The sequence below is a fragment of the Ambystoma mexicanum genome, chromosome 8, assembly GCF_040938575.1.
Source record: "Ambystoma mexicanum isolate Mex_15411 chromosome 8, UKY_AmexF1_1, whole genome shotgun sequence".
NCBI classification, from domain to species: domain Eukaryota; kingdom Metazoa; phylum Chordata; class Amphibia; order Caudata; family Ambystomatidae; genus Ambystoma; species Ambystoma mexicanum.
This window is the reverse complement of record NC_090929.1, coordinates 942,380,571-942,397,659: the sequence shown is the minus strand read 5'-3', so window position 1 is coordinate 942,397,659 and position 17,089 is coordinate 942,380,571. Positions and strand designations below refer to the sequence as shown.

Below are 17,089 nucleotides of genomic sequence, written 5' to 3'. Positions count from 1 at the left end.
GTGGTAAAATGAATTACCACCTAGAGTGAAATAGGCCTATTCCCTGTGAAAACTCAGTCTATGTGCTGATAAATGCAGTCATGTAGTGAAAACCCAAGTCGTTTGCTTCCAAGACTCTCTGTTTATATCATAATACGATTCAAAGCTGTTCAGATAAAATACATCATGCGATACAAAATATATGTACATAAGAATGCGAAAGGATTTTCGTTAGATCATTCACACACACTAATAGAATAGCTGAACACAATCTACAACTGACCTTGGTTCCAGCAAAATTGGCAGGATTTGCAATTTGAAAAAACAAACAGAAATAACAGTGCAAGTGCTTTCAGGAACATTAGAAAATGCTTATGCATAAAATATTGAGAAACATTAAACATGAAACACTCTGCTTTCCTATCTAACACAGACATTTCCCTCCGTTGCGACTTAAATTACCAAAGTTTGCGATTTTCTTTGTTTGACTGGAACTGGAAATATTCCCCTCTGTCTATCCGCACACAGCCCACAGATAAGGACAGCCACAACCTCAGGAAGCCCAGTAGCACTGGGCTCTGCCTGCTCATCTCAGCTTTCAGAGAGGTCTCTGCCTGTCCGTCTCTTAGGAAGTTCCTGAATGTCTGCCTAGCACACCCACTCACAGTGCCTTTTATAATCTCCCCCTGTGATTCAAAATAAATCCTTCCCCTCAACCAGATCATCCCACTGAACCCCACGTGGTTTTACTGTTGGGCAGCAATAAGATCATTTCTTTCCTTCACTTCCTGATTCAACAATGGTGTTTTTAAGCAAGGAACATTTCATATCCGCTCCGTGTCACACAAGCTCCAACTTCGCAGTTAACCTCATTTGAAAAGAGCATTTTCCAAAATCATGTTCAGGTTATTCTCATACCTATTTTACCATAAGTGGTAATTCACCTTACCACATGTGGTCAAATCTGAAGTAGGTTTTTGTTTTTTTCTAGTAAGTGAGTTTAGGAGTGTACGATGTTTGTGTATGCAATTATTTGTTTGTGATATGAAATAAGGTGTTGAGAGGGCGAAATACCATCACATACTAAGTGTAATAAGTACAGTATCTGGTACTGTGAGTAACCCTCGGATAAAAAGGACATTCGTTAGACTATATTCTGAGGAGAGTCTTACCACGGTAAATTGGAATCCACCAATGCGTTATCATAAGAGATATTATACCACAATAAGATACCACAATAAGATACCACTATTTACCCCAATATGTATTATATATTTTCTGGAGGAGTTACATCTGATTTTGTGGTATATATACCACAAAATCAGATGTTACTCCTTCTGAAAATATATCCTACAGATGGTCAGAGGTTGAAGCAAGATGCATTTGAAAAAGTTTCAGGAAGTTGGGCTTGGTTGGCAGCATCCCTCTCAACCACTGTCGGAAACCGTCTAGGATTTTGGAAAAGTAGAATGTACATTGTTCTCCTGAAATTCTTGAGGGCACAACAGTTTCTCAAATGGCAATATGAGAAAGGTGTTTTTGGAATTTGATATGGTGCTGATTCAAGAGACCTGGTTGAGTGTGATGCCAGTAATAGATGGGTTTTTGATAGATGCTAGAATGGCAACTAAGGGAGAAGGGGAAGACCTTTGAGAGGTATTCGGACTGAAATTATGAACATTCAGGGTCATTCAGTCAAAAGGATTAGGACAATGTCGGAGGCACTGTTGGTAACTGGTGTCAGTGATTGGGTAGGTAGGGTTGGTATCTAGTGGTCAACATCTATTTCAGTCTGGTTCGTGTTGATGTAGATGAGGTTTGATTGATTTTCTATTTATTATGCACCTATACACAAGTGTTTCAGGGCACAACAGGGGAAGGAAGGGGAACAAATGGAACACAAGAGAAACAATCTTACTACGCCTCGTGACATTCAGATCATGCAAGTGAGCAATGTGAAGTGCAACCAGGGAAGCAGGCTCTGAGTAAAGTGCGAGGGTGGCTGGGACAACAGGGTGCGATCCCAGCTAGGAAGTCCAAGGTAGGCCAGGTGGCAGTGCAAGGTGGGCCATGCAGCAAGTGCAGAAGGACTGGTCTGTGGGGGGAGCATGGTGCCCTGTAAGACTCTTGGGGCACCAATCAGCCAGTCAATAGAGTAGGGGGAGCAGGAGCAAGGGTAGGTTAGCAGGGGAGAGGGAGAGAGAAAGAGGAGGAGAAAAGGAAGGTCTTGAGGAGCTTTAGAATTTAAGGAGATTTGTCTCAAAACGGGAGTGCGGCCATTCCAGAGGGAGGCTCCTGCAGAGGAGACAGATCTTCCCCCCATTCTGTGCTTGGAGTAGTGACTGTCCCACAGAAGGTTAGAGGTAGATGAGCGGAGGGCTCTAGCAGGGAGGTATTTGGGAAGAGAGAGTTGACTATAGTGAGAACCACCACCCTAAAAAGCCTTGTGGATGATGCAGAGGGTCTTGAACTTGATCCTTGCCGCCACCAGGAGGCAGTGAAGGGATTTCAGGGCCAGAGAGATGCGGCCACTGGAATTGAGGCTGAGGATATGTATTGCGGTCCAGTTCTAGATAAGTTGCAGAGGGTGAAGTGCAGAGTTAAGCAGATTGAGAAAGAGGTTGTTGCAGTGGTCCAGCCTAGAGAGAAACAGGACTCTGGAGACAGTAAGCTTCTGGGGGAAGGTGAGGAAAGGGAGAATACCTCTGAGGAGGTGCAGCTGGAAGTGGGCCTTCTTGGCAAGGTAAGTGATGTGGAGAGAGAAGGAGAGTGTGGAGTCGAAGATGACCCCGAGGTTTTTAGCCTCACAGGAGGGTGAGGCGAGAGGGCACAAGGAGGGCAGCTAGAGTGAGAGAGGAAAAGCAAGAGCAGGGGTACCAATGAGGAGGATGTCTGTCTTACTGGCATCAAGACAGAGATAGTTGGAGATGCACCATGCTCGAATAGCAGATAGATATTCAAGAATGAGCGAGGCGGGTGGAGGCAGAAGGTAGCCTGAAAGAGAGTGGTGTGTCATCAGCATAACACTGAAAGTTAGAAGAGAAGGTAGAGATCAGGAGGGCCAAAGGGGTCAGATAGACATTGAAGAGCCAGGGTGAGATGATAGTGCCCTGGGGAAGACTACAGGTGGAGAGATAGGTGGAGGAGAGAAAGGACTCCGGCTGAACCTGGCAGGGTCGGTCCATGAGGAAGTAGGTCAGCCATTCCAGGGCCTGATCTGTGATGCCCAGGTTCTCGCAGAGTCAGTTACTCAGAATGGCGTGGTTGACCATGTCAAAAGCAGAGGAAATGTCAAGGAGGATGCAGACAGAGAGAGTGCTGGAGTCGACGTTAGAGAGCAGATATTCATAGGTGTTCAGGAGAGCCGTTTACGTGCCTCTGGCTGCTCTGAAGCCTAACTGATGGTCATGGTGACAACTAACAGATTTAGTGTTGTGGGATGTTCTGACCCACAGGCTTTGCCCTGCCACATCATTGTGCGCTGCTTTCATCAAAACAACAGAATGGCTGCCGAAAAGCCTTATGTGCGCTAGAAATCACTGAGAAGTGGGCAGGGAAACCTGAAAAATAGGCTGCCAATCCATTTTGCCTATGTCAGTGGTAAATCAGGAGACCACACTGCCAAAACCTATCATTGGGCTGGCCACTGTGTAAAATAGAACTGCTTGAAAAGGCAGTGCTGCATTGCCAGGAAAATCCAGACGTGTTTAAAATCAGTTTTCCTTGGCTGTTGAAAGTACAAAATCATGCTTCCCAAACAGCAGAGAAGATCCAACATCCTTGTGAGGTGTTCACCATCACCTTATTTAAGGAATCCCCAGAAGCACCATGACAGGAGAAACACCTTTCATCATTAAAAAAAACACATTCAAAAGGTGCTTGCCTTGGAAAAATATGTCAGATATGGGCACAGTACCGCCGCTCGCCTGTGTCAGAAGCTCTCATTTACTTAACCTGTCAGTTTAAAACTTGTGTCTTAAAATCAAGTTGTGGAAAAGAAGAGACTTGCCATCAAAAGCAATATGGGTTGTTACAATTCAATCTCTATGTTTGAAAAAGACACATGAAGAGATTTGTGTGTATATTGGTAGAAAATGTAAATTGTATTTTTAGAAAAGCCCAATTTTAAGCAGTGTTGTAAAAGTGAACTAATGTAGCCACACTGGACTTCAAAAGCACATTCCCAAGTTTGCTCAAACAAAAGCACCTTCCCCCCTGCTCTCAGCTCAGGAACTGGCAGGAATTCTCAGTTGGATGTTAATGGAGGGGGAGGAGGTTTGCTCTGCTGCTCTGGGAAAGAGACAATAGGCTTCTTGAACTGAAAGGAAATGCAAATTCGGGTGTCGACAGAAAACAACTGCTGGCAGGAAGAGGCTCAGGTTGCCCCGGCCCAGCCAAACCTTGGAGGTATAGACAGACAGTTTTGTTTATTCTGAAAGCACAGAAAATATCTTTTTGAAAAAGACTCTTAGAAAACTGAACAAAATTGGTAAAAATCTGTAAATATAGGGTCATTAAAATGAAATTTCTGCTCACGTTTTAAAACTACTCTGGAATCTGTGCGACATTCAGAGGCCGGACCACTAAAATGTTGATTTTGTAGCAATTATGATCATGCCAGGAATATGAAAATTTACAGGATTATGCCCAGATGTCATGCGCATGTATGTGGAAAAAATGTGTGCAGATCTGACACTTGGTAACCAACCAAAAGAGCGAAAAACTGTCAGTTTTGAACCGAAACTCTCAAGAAGATGAGACTCGGACGGATACGTGCTTTATTAAAGATGTGATGTGGATATGTATTATTAGCAAGTTGGTGATATTATAGATATACTTTCTATGAAAAATAGATTTTCTGTGTAGAAACAAAGGGGAGGTTTTTCCCTGGACCATAAACACAGCGTCATCATGATACATCATGACACTCTGGTTGCTTCTCAAATCAGGGGAGAGGAAATTCTCTGACCAATCGGATTCCTAAAGGTTGGGCTTAGTATAATCGGCCTACCCACCCCTTTGGGAAATAGAGAAATAGGGACTGTTTAGGAACTAGAAACAGACACACATTCACCCATCAACTGATTTACTGGCGAAGCGCTCTGCAGGAGAATCCAGATCCAGACTCCAGAATTTTGAAAGCAGGCCCAATTCCAAAGCTGACCCCTTCTCAGCTGGCCTTTAAAATCTTGCAATCTGATTTTACCCCCAGACTTCCAAGGGGCACACCAAAATTGAACAGCCTGGCTGTGCTGTTTTCCGCTTCTTGCCAAGAACTCTTGCCAGAACCCAGAGATCCAAACCAGTAGAGCAGAGCTGTAACCAGATAGCTACAGCTCCAGAACCAACCTGTCAGATCTAGTTTGGAGGCCGTGCAGAGACCCAGTGCCGTGCTGCATGCAGAACCGGGTGCCTGAGTCCTGTCTGGTAGGCTAGCAGAATCCCAGTCCAGAACCCTCTGACCAGATCTTTGACAGGCCTATTCCAAACCATAGTTGTGAGTATCTAGCATAGAATTGACCATAGCCAATCTCTTATCTTAAAGTAATCCAATCCCAAACCATTCTAGCATATCCATAACTGCATTGTAGAATCTCTGTTGTCTGTTCTGAATCTTTCCCTTATCCACATAGTCCTTTGTTAATTGTAGTGATAAAATCATTTTGCGCTGATATATTAGCTGAAGAAAGCTAACCGTCTTGGCAGATAGAAACCATCCGGGGGCGTCACTGGATCGGTGGCTGTGCTGTTGTGTAGCTTGTGGCTTCATAGACTCCCTAGTGTAAAAAATCTTTGTTTGTAATATTCAAAAGCGCATCTTTCATTGAAAAATCGACCTCTACTAAAACCTTCATAACTTCTGAACCGTACATGCGAGAAACGAAATCTAAATGTCAGATTGAAGCTAACATCCTCAGCTTTCAAGCGTACCATTCGTATACTTTTTCTGTAATCGCATTTCCCACGCACTGAAAAGTTGGCCACGATTCTGCATTTGGCTCAATTTCATCACATGTAAAATAGCTATTTCTTGCATTCAAACTCTGAATTCAGTTTCCTATCTGCCAGTCATTCAACCATCATTGCTAGTGTCTACCTGGAACTATCCAAAGTGGCTCCCACTAGTTTTGAATCCAATTTAGAGAATTAAATCAATTTTTAGCATTTTTCCCATTCATTTAAAATCACATTCAAAAGCAATTGACCTGTTTTAAAATCATTCCTGTTTTTCTCTAAGCTTGCTGGGGGGAACTGGGATTGAAACTGCATTTGTAGAGTGTGTATTCCTGAAACCTGTTTTCTCTCCTTCCATCTCTATATTGCATATTAGGGGGGATTGAGTAGTATCAGGGGGAAAGAGTGATTACATTGCATTTGATTGACCTGTTTTAAAACCATTCCTGTTTTTCTCTAAGCTTGCTGGGGGGAACTGGGATTGAAACTGCATTTGTAGAGTGTGTATTCCTGAAACCTGTTTTCTCTCCTTCCATCTCTATATTGCATATTAGGGGGGGTTGAGTAGTATCAGGGGGAAAGAGTGATTACATTGCATTTGAGTGAACACACAAAAGTATGATTTCTGTGCTGCATTAATTTCCTATCATTGCATTTCATTGAACCCACACAAAGTTTATTCTATGCTACATTATTCTTCTCATCCATACTCCTATTGATTAAAGAGATTGTTGATTGTAATATCACCCAACAGTGATAATTGTATAAATATTAATAGTGTGATATCTAGATATTGTTCAAATTCATAAACGTATGATATAGATCTTGTTCAAATCCATCAAATAAATCTTTTAACTTTGCAAAACAACCTACTTCTTGGTTCAGTGAGACCGGGGGGGGTGGGATTCAAAGAGAGGGGTGTGATATAAGGGTACATCATTCAGAAATAAAAGAACTTTAGACATAAAAATATATAATTAAGGGTTCCAGCTGGGCATCACACGCTATGCATTGACTTAGGTGGAGTGCTGGGTTGAAACCACTTACAGTGTGGAGGGTTGGCTGGGAGATAGCCAGCTTCTCTAGGAGTTTGCTCAGGAAAGGAGTAATAGACATCGGCAATATTTAGCCGGACAGGAGGGGTCGGCAGAAGGCTTTTTTAGTAGGGGGTGCACACCGAAGTGCTTAAAATGACTGGGTAAAGATCCAGTGGCAAAGGAGTGATTTCAGAAATCGGCCAAGGCTGGAGTGAGAGAAACAATGTTGTCCTTAATGGTTCTGGAGGAGGAAGGGGTCATCTGTTTGGATGACACTTTCATAGATCGGACTTGTCTAGAAACATCATCAGGTTTTATTAGGTGTTATAAGAGAGACGGAGGAGAGAAGGAGAGGAGTGGGTGTCCAAGGGGGGCTAAGAGAAGTAGAGGGAGAGAGATGAGAAGCAGAGGAGAGTGCGGACAGATGTCCTTGGTTTTAGTGGTGAAGTGAGAAGCCAGAGGCGTGCATAGGGCCTGAGTGAGAGTAGAAGAGGTGGAGACTGCAGTAGGATTGGCCAGCTCCTTGCAGATTTTATAATGCTCAACTATATTATTAGAGGCCACAGATATGCAGGCTTGAATATGGACCCTTTAGAGAAGATGGAGGGTATGTATTGCCTTTGGAGCAGGGGGCAGGCCAGTTTGTCAGAGGGTGCACCTGAAGCTCCCCACTTCCACTCAGCTACTCTGAACTTGCTTTTCAGAGTGGCCAGGTCAGAGTGATACCAAGAGTTGCACAGTGGAAGGAGGAGGTGGCAAAGGAGCGAGTGAGGAGAAAAAGGTATTAGATGGTAAAGGAAGGAAATTGATGAAGCGAGGGAGGCGCCTATCAAATAGGAGGAGATTGGGCTGAGGGCCCTTGACCATGATGGTGCCGTTTAGATAGACATTAATGATGACTGGAGGACAGGAAGGAGGCCATTAGGCCCGCCCACCAGGTGCTACCATTAATGGGAGATGAGGAAGAAGTAGAGAGAAGTGCGACCATATGAATGGTTCATAGGTCGGGAGAAGGAACAACAAAGTGGATGTCGCTGACAGTCTGTCTGGCAGAGGCACTGACATAGGTGTCAGTGATGGGCAGGCCTCGGTTGGAGACCAGGGTATCCTTCTTGAGCTTCTTCCTTCCGGACTTAGTGAGTAGGATAGGATAGGAGATAGAATAGCAGTTGTAGAAGATGGGGGTAATTGAGAGCACCATAGAGGGTTCAGAAGATGAGGGAGAGTGCAGGGGAGAAGAGTAGAGAAAAGGATGCACAGCACAGAGCTACAGCACACAGAAAACACAAGGAGGGGTATAGGGAAGGGCTACGGGGGAACAGAGGGAGACAGCAAGCAACAAATGTGCAGATGGATACAAGTCAAGAGAGGGTGGTACAACAGAAGTGACTGGAACAGTGGTGAGCTAGGCAGGCTTCGTTATGACCTTGAGAGGATAAGGCCTAGAGGACACAGCAATAAGCAGTGTGACAGGTACACACAGGAACATCTGACCTAGAAGGAAAAATGCAGAAAAATGCATGAGAAATGCAAAGAACAGTAGTGAAATACAAAAACACAAGTGCGGCTATCCGGGAGAGGGGAACACTTAATGGGTGCCCAGAAACAGTGTATAATGCATCACGTATTGAAGGTGTAAACATGAAGAAGGGCAGTTTAGTGGGTGTAGTAATTGCTGCATCCCCTGCCCACACCTTTCCTATCTTGCATCCTAACTTACAGTCGCTGCTGGTCGACAGCTGCGCTGCATGCTTGCACTTACCTTTGTCACCAAGCACCTGCGTCGCACAACATTTCACCCTTAGCCTATGTGGACTTTGCCATGGAGGGTCCAATCCTCGGTTTTTAAAGGATATGATGCATGAGCATAGCGCAATGTGCTACATATCAATTGGCCAGCATCTCCTGCAGTTCTGCATCGCACAACACTGCGCACTTAGCCTATGCTGGCTCTGCCATGGAGGGTCCAATCCTCGGTTCTTAAAGGATACCCTGCGTGGACATAGCACAACATGCTATGTATCAATTGGCCAGCGTCACCTGCGGTCCTGCCTTGCACAACATCATGCCCTTAGCCTACGTGGGCTTTGCCATGGAGGGGCCGATCCTAGGTTCTTAAAGGATACGCTGTGTGGGCATGGCACAACGAGCTACGTATCAATCGGCCATCATTTCCTGCGGTCCTGCGTTGCACAACACCATGCCACAGAGGGTCCAATGCTTGGTTCTTAAAGGATATGCTATGTGGGCATAGCGCAACATGCTACTTATCAATTGGCCATCATCTCCTGGGGTCCTGTGCCGCAAAACACTGCGCCCTTAGCCTACACAGGCTTTGCCACGGAAGGTGCAATCTTTGGTTCTTAAAGGATATCCTGCGTCAGCGTAGCGCAACATGCTACATATCAATCGGCCAGCATCTCCTGCGGTCCTGCCTCGCACAACACCACACCCTTAGCCTACGCAGGCTTTGCCAACAAGGGTCCGATCCTCATTTCTTAAAGAATATGCTGCATGGCCGTAGTACAACAAGCTACATATCAATCAGCCACCATCTCCTGCAGTCCGGCTTCACACAACATCACGCCCTTAGCCTACGCCGGTTTTACAATGGAGGGTCTGATCATCGGTTCTTAAAGGATACGCTGATAAATGAGTTGGAAAATTGGTTTATAAAGTGGTCTAGTAAGATTAGGAAATAATTGATAATTATCGCCGGGGACTAACTGTTGGTGTCCAAAAATAGTACTACCTTTGAAGAATTGCATGAGAACAAAGAGAAAGAATATGCATTAACTTGGGGAAACAAATTAACAAATGGTATGATCTGGGTGAGATTCCTGGCCAGTTGGGAATTTTATCAGCTTAACTCCCACTTAGCCTCTACATCCAAGCTGCAACCAACGTGGTTTGGTGTTTCCCTTTCCTCTACTATTGATTAAATATTCTTGCCAAATATTTAGCATAGGGACATCTGTGATTTTGATGTGGTCAGAACTATGTTTAGTGATTATTCTATGTTGACCTCTAAATTTTAGAGTCTGGGTGGAAGTATGAATGTAGTAAAATCAGGATGTACTAATGTTGTAATTAACTCATCGGTAACAGGCTGGCTCAGTTTAGTAAGAGCACTTCTGAAGTGAACCGATGTATAGCAAAATGATAGAATGAGTTGTCATTTGAGAAGTAGGGTGTTGTGTTCTCCCAGGAGGAATTCACTAATTCACTAAATATCTTAAAGCTGAAGGAGAACTCATTAGTAAAGTGGAATCGGAACATATTTGCTACAAATAAAGGGAAGAGTTTTGATAGAATAATATATAATAAGAAATATGAGAGGAGACATAAAAAAGGCAAGAAATTCCCCTTTTATTGACCATAGAGCTACGAAGGAAAACATACTTATTTTACAACACAGATTCAAAAACTGGTTAAATAATTATAGAATTCAGAAGTATATAAAAACAAATCAGGATTGTTTTGCAAATCTGATCAACAAAGATGTTAGAGCTATTTGCTTGAAATTAAATAATAAAGATCATAGTCAAGTGAAATCCCAGCCCTCCTGTGTATCGGAAAAAGATTGTTTAATCCATTTTTCCTCCATTTTTAAGGAGGGAAATGATATGGGATTGGGAAATAGAGCTTTAGTCTTAGGAGAAGGGTGGACATATGAATTTGATAGGGAGGATATTATGTTGGCCATATAGAAATTGAATGGGTCTAGAACCTGTGGACTAGATGGTATGATGAATGGTTTGTTAAAGAATGATATAGATGTCACAACTCGCCCGCCGTGGAGACTATACCCAAGATGGAGACTGGAAAGAAGGTAGAAGACGGACTCCTTCCCTGGAATCGCTATGCGCGTTCTAGTCTTTTGACTTTATATTCCCGGAAGTTGCTAACGCACTTGCGTTGCAACTTCCAGTATTTTGGAAAGTGTTTCCCAGCGCTCGTGTGTGATTTTTCCTTTTTTCCTCCTGGCCGCTTTCCGAACGGCTTCCCCTTTCCGTTTCTGCCGTTCTCGGACGGCTGTTCCGCTGTATGCTGTCTACTGCTTACCTTACCTTCTTGGAACTCCCTCTTTCCTAACTCGCAGTTCTTGCGAGGAACCTGCTACTCTTCTGCAACCTAGCCCTCCGGACTCCTAGTATCCTGCTGCTGCTCTCTTGGGTGTTTATTTGGAGCCATTGTGTACTTTGCCTACTCCTTCAGTATCTCAGTGCATTCTGGGACCAGTAGTCCCAGCAAGATATCGCAACCTACCAGGGTTTTTTCGGCAAGGCTTTTTCCCTGTTCTGGGGTGGGCTCCCTGGGGTCCCCACTGCCAGGCAAATTGCATCTCAGGCAAAGTGGCCTCTAGTGGAGCCCATACCCATCGCACCAAACCAGGAGTAAGGACGCCCAAGAAGCCCAGCGACTCTTGGAGACAGAGAAGAAAGGAGATACCAACGGATGAATCCTGGGACTCTGATTCAGACGGTACCTCAGTCATAAAGACTTCAGGTGAGGAGGGGGTTGGTGGAGATAACAAAGATCAGACTGAATCTGAGAGATTGCAACGCCCAGAGATTATGGCCTCCCTAGAACAATACCAAGAAATGGTAAACGCCATCCAGGCCCTGACGGCTGAAGTACAGTCCCTAAGAGCTGACAATACAGCATTACAGCAACAGGTTCAACAGTTGGGACAACGGGCACCTCAACGGGATGATAACAGAGGAGAACTACTCCCTCTTCCCTTGTCGTGTGGGAAATATGATGGGGACCCAAAGAAATTAAAAGAATTCTTGGATGCCTGCACTATCCAATTCGCCTTTCGCCCCAGGACCTACGAATTAGACAGAACTAAGGTTGGGTTCTTGATATCCAATCTGACAGGCAACGCTCTGGCATGGGCTACGCCTTTTGTTACTACTTCAGATCCGGTTCTCATTGATTACGGCCTATTCACACAACGACTCAAAGAAAGGTTCGAGAGACCGGAGGTCTTGTATTCCGCCTTTGAAAATCTACTCGACATACAACAAGGGTCATCGGATGTTCAAACGTACCTTGTGAGATTTCAAAGGATAGCTGCAGAAGCAGGATGGCCCGAAACTGCCCAACAGACTATATTCCGAAGAGGACTCCACGAAGACATTAAGGACGAACTGGCGAGAGTTGCCAGACCTAATTCTTTCCAAGACCTGGTCTCCTTAGTCTTACAAGTAGAGTTCCGTATGGCAGAAAGGAAGGCAGAAAGAAGAAGACCACGCAATTTTGTATCAGGACCAAACCCCTCTTCAATGCCTGAAAAGAGATCCATGGAAGAACCTATGCAAATTGGAACCACACGTGGACCTCTATCTAAAAGCGAACGCAAAAGAAGAAGGGACTTCGGCTTGTGTATGTATTGTGGGTCGAACAGCCATCTATTAAGAGATTGTCCTGCAGTACCCCCCAAAAGACAGGGAAACGAAGGACCCCAACCTTAAACAGGGAAAGGGAAGGGGTGAACACCATAAATCCCTGTCACTTAGCGCAGCCTTCGGCTTTGGAATGTTGCAGTCTTATGGTGATCAAGATACTAATAGAATGGGAGCCGACAGGGTCTGTGGAGTGCATAGCCATGTTAGACTGTGGAGCGGCTGGCAACTTTGTGGACGACAAGTGGGCCAAGGAACATCTCTTACCCAGACGACCGAAGATCAGATCTATACCGGTGGAAGGAGTCGATGGTACCCCACTAACATCAGGCCCAATTAGTCACGAAACACAGGAGTTGAAGTTAAAGATGGCTAACCATCAGGAATACCTCTCATTCGATCTGATCAGGGCGGCACATTTTCCGGTCATACTGGGTATTCCCTGGTTAAGAAAGCACAATCCTCACATTGATTGGAGTTTGAATGCAGTAGACTTCAAATCACAGTACTGCAGTCAACATTGCTTAACTACAGAAATCACCCCAGTCATTCAAGCAACACTGCATCCTTCCTTCAGTGTCAACATGATACCAGCTCCCTATCAGGAATTCATAGATGTATTCACAGACACACAACCCCGCCTTCTACCACCACATCCGACAAGCGTGTGAGGAATGGAGACATCTGCTACAAGGCTCTGTAGTCCCGTTTTTGGTCCGTACAGATCATAAAAACCTTAAAGTCCTTCAAAAGATGCAATGCCGCAACTCACGACATGCTAGGTGGGCGTATTTCTTCTCACAATTTGACTTTGAGATCACCTATCTCCCAGGAAAGGACAACACTCTGGCAGATGCCCTTTCTCGGAGTATGGGTGAAGATTCGGGAGATCTACCAGAACAGGAACTCATGTTAGCAGGGAAGACATTCATCGTCAACATAAACACATTTTTGCGACGGGTCAAAGCGGAACAACAGAACAATAGGAGCTCAGAAATGGATTTGAAAGGGAAGGGCAACTTTCTCTTTAAAAAGGAAGCTTTGTATATACCAACCCGAGAACTCCAAGTACAAGCAATGTCCTGGTGTCACGATATTCCCTATGCTGGACACAAGGGCCAAAGAGCCACACTAGAGTTAACATCTCGCCAATTTTGGTGGCCTTCCCTGGCTAAGGATGTGAAGGAGTATGTAAAGACCTGCCCTGTGTGTGCTCAAAACAAGTACGATTACCACAAACCCCTAGGACTTCTACAACAAGAAAAACAGCCTGAAGGACCTTGGCAACAGATATCCACAGATTTCATAGTGGAGCTGCCAGAATCCTGTGGACATACCGCCATAATGGTCACAATCGATTCCTTTAGCAAGCTGGCTCACTTTTCTCCTCTTAAAGGACTCCCTACTGCCAGCACGACTGCAGAAGTCTTTCTGAAGGACATAGTCAGGCTTCATGGGATTCCCACCAATATAGTCTCAGATAGAGGCGCTCAATTCACGTCCAAATTTTGGACAGTTCTGTGCAGAACATTAGGAATCAGGAGATCTCTTTCCTCAGGGTTCCACCCGGAAAGCAATGGGCAAACGGAACGTTTGAACGCCACTCTCGAACAGTACATACGGTGTTTTTGTAACCAAGAACAAGACGATTGGTTCCATCTTCTGCCCATGGCCGAGTTCTCTTATAACAACACTAGACATACCTCCCTAGGCATGAGTCCTTTCAAGTGCACCTATGGTTACGACCCAAAGCATATACCTCTCTCTGGTATCCCTCCTACAAACACACCTTCAGTGGATCATCTACTGGATACCATACAGAGGATGCATCGAGTATCAGAATCCAATCTCGCAAAAGCTCGACAAGACTGTAAAAGATGGGCAGATCAAAAAAGAAGCCCAAATCCTCAGTGGGAAGTAGGAAGGCAGGTGTGGTTATCCACCAAGTATTTACCCAGATGGGTTCATCCAGGAAAGTTTGCACCCAGGTATCTTGGGCCCTTTCGTATCTCAGCCAAGATCAATCCTGTGGCTTTTAGACTGGACCTTCCCCCGAGTCTCAAAAGAGTTCATCCTGTCTTTCATACCTCACTCCTTAAACCATATATTGAGGACCCTCATTCACGAAAGACAAAAAGCTCCCCTCAAAAGTCTCCAAAGACCACTGAGGAATATGAAGTTTCCGACATCATGGATTCCAGATACAAAAGAGGTGTACTGCAATACCTGGTTTTTTGGAAGGGATACCCAAGGTCAGAATGCACATGGGAACCAGTTAAGAACATTTCTGCTCCTCGTCTACTACGGAGATTCCATCACCTCCATCCCGGAAAACCAGGGGGTGGAGGCCTGAAAAGGGGTCATACTGTCACAACTCGCCCCCCGTGGAGACTATACCCAAGATGGAGACTGGAAAGAAGGTAGAAGACGGACTCCTTCCCTGGAATCGCTATGCGCGTTCTAGTCTTTTGACTTTATATTCCCGGAAGTTGCTAACGCACTTGCGTTGCAACTTCCAGTATTTTGGAAAGTGTTTCCCAGCGCTCGTGTGTGATTTTTCCTTTTTTCCTCCTGGCCGCTTTCCGAACGGCTTCCCCTTTCCGTTTCTGCCGTTCTCGGACGGCTGTTCCGCTGTATGCTGTCTACTGCTTACCTTACCTTCTTGGAACTCCCTCTTTCCTAACTCGCAGTTCTTGCGAGGAACCTGCTACTCTTCTGCAACCTAGCCCTCCGGACTCCTAGTATCCTGCTGCTGCTCTCTTGGGTGTTTATTTGGAGCCATTGTGTACTTTGCCTACTCCTTCAGTATCTCAGTGCATTCTGGGACCAGTAGTCCCAGCAAGATATCGCAACCTACCAGGGTTTTTTCGGCAAGGCTTTTTCCCTGGTCTGGGGTGGGCTCCCTGGGGTCCCCACTGCCAGGCAAATTGCATCTCAGGCAAAGTGGCCTCTAGTGGAGCCCATACCCATCGCACCAAACCAGGAGTAAGGACGCCCAAGAAGCCCAGCGACTCTTGGAGACAGAGAAGAAAGGAGATACCAACGGATGAATCCTGGGACTCTGATTCAGACGGTACCTCAGTCATAAAGACTTCAGGTGAGGAGGGGGTTGGTGGAGATAACAAAGATCAGACTGAATCTGAGAATAGACCCATGGTCTGAAATTCTATTTAATATATTTTTGCTGGTAGTGAAGTCACAGACTATTCCTCAGTCATGCGAACAAGCAATTACTGTGCCCATTTAAAAAAAAAAATGAAAGGGGATTTGCCTTTGAGTTATGGCCCAATCTCCCTTACCGAAAACTTTCTAAAAAGTCTTGGCCAACTTGGTGTTGAAAGATCTCACGAGTTGGGCATAAAGTATAGGAAGAGTTAACCCTTTACAAACTAGCTATCGATCGGGACAGTGATGAGTGGGTTGTTACGGTCTGCCTGTTTAGTGCAAGCCGAAAGTGCAACAGGCAAAAAGTTGTTTGTGGCAAGCCTGAATTTATCCACAGCATTCGTTAAGGTAGATAGATTAAGATTGTAGAGAAAGTTGGATAGGTGGGGGATAGATCTAGGCTTGTTAAACATGCTTCAGTTATTTTACACCAACAATGAGATTAGAGTTGGAATGGAAAGGGAGCGTTAACAAATCCAGTGAAAGTGGGAAAAGGTTTGCGGTAGGGGAACATGAAAGCAGCAACACTTGTTTATTTATCTATAGCTGATTTGCGGAACGAATGCATGAAATGGAATAGTTTTCCACCTAGGTGTATTGATTTGAGAGTACACAGCATAATTTAGGTAGATCTCATTTTTCTGGATTATATACCAGCAGGTCTACAGCGGTCACTCTCTGGGGTTGCATGGTATTTATGTGAAAATAAATTGGTTATTAATCCGGACAAATCACATATTATGACAAGTAGTAGCCAAAGGAACAAAGACAGTACACTTGCTCGATAAATAGTTTTAGTGTTAAAGAAGTGGATTCATAACTCTATTTAGCATTCGTTTTTGCTGTTAAAAAGAGTCTAAAGAAACAGAAAGTATGCAGGTGAAAATACAATCATCTTTCTTGGATGAAATCTATAAAGAACAAATGATGCGCCTACTCGATGCTTCGATTAAAAGAATTCTATGATGAAAAGTGTTGGTAATGGTATTGTATGGCACTGAATTTGTGGGTTTTTTCGAGTAGGAAGATTTTAGACACTCTCGAAGGTTGATTTGGAGCGGGGTCCTGGGTTAATCTAAATCTGTATCAATCAGTGTTATAAGATTGGAGTTGAGTATTCAATCTTGGGGGTCATTGTATGCCATGAAACATGCTGGGTTGTATTACAAAGTCACGAATGGTGAAAGTATAAATTGATGTCGCATAATGGGAGACATAATGAGAATGAATGCTGGCCTTTACATGCAAAATTCTAAGCAGCGCTCTGAAGAATTTATGGAGAAAGTAGATCATAGTAATCGTGACTCAATTTGGGTCATGGAAAATAAAATAAAAATGTGGGATAAAATAAATGATAGCAATAATCTACTAATATTAAAAATATTAAAATTGTATACATATATGTCCTTTTTGAACACAACCTAGTCAGAAATGAAACCATATCAGAAGAAATTCCCTTCTCAAGCATATAGGTCATGGTATATGCGATTTCGATTAAACTGTTCACTAAAATTTGAGGTTATTGGCCCCAAATTGAAAATT

At 44.3% G+C, this 17,089-nt stretch overlaps 1 protein-coding gene across 1 annotated transcript in view; it reads left to right on the top strand.

Annotated features, from left to right (window-relative positions):
* Window positions 1–17,089, top strand: part of SH2D4B (SH2 domain containing 4B) — a 1,358,492-nt gene that overhangs the window by 237,697 nt on the left and 1,103,706 nt on the right. Inside the window, exon 2 of the mRNA XM_069610827.1 lies at window positions 7,313–7,331. Within this exon, the coding sequence (XP_069466928.1) occupies window positions 7,313–7,331 (19 nt within the window). The remainder of the gene's footprint in view (window positions 1–7,312; window positions 7,332–17,089) is intronic.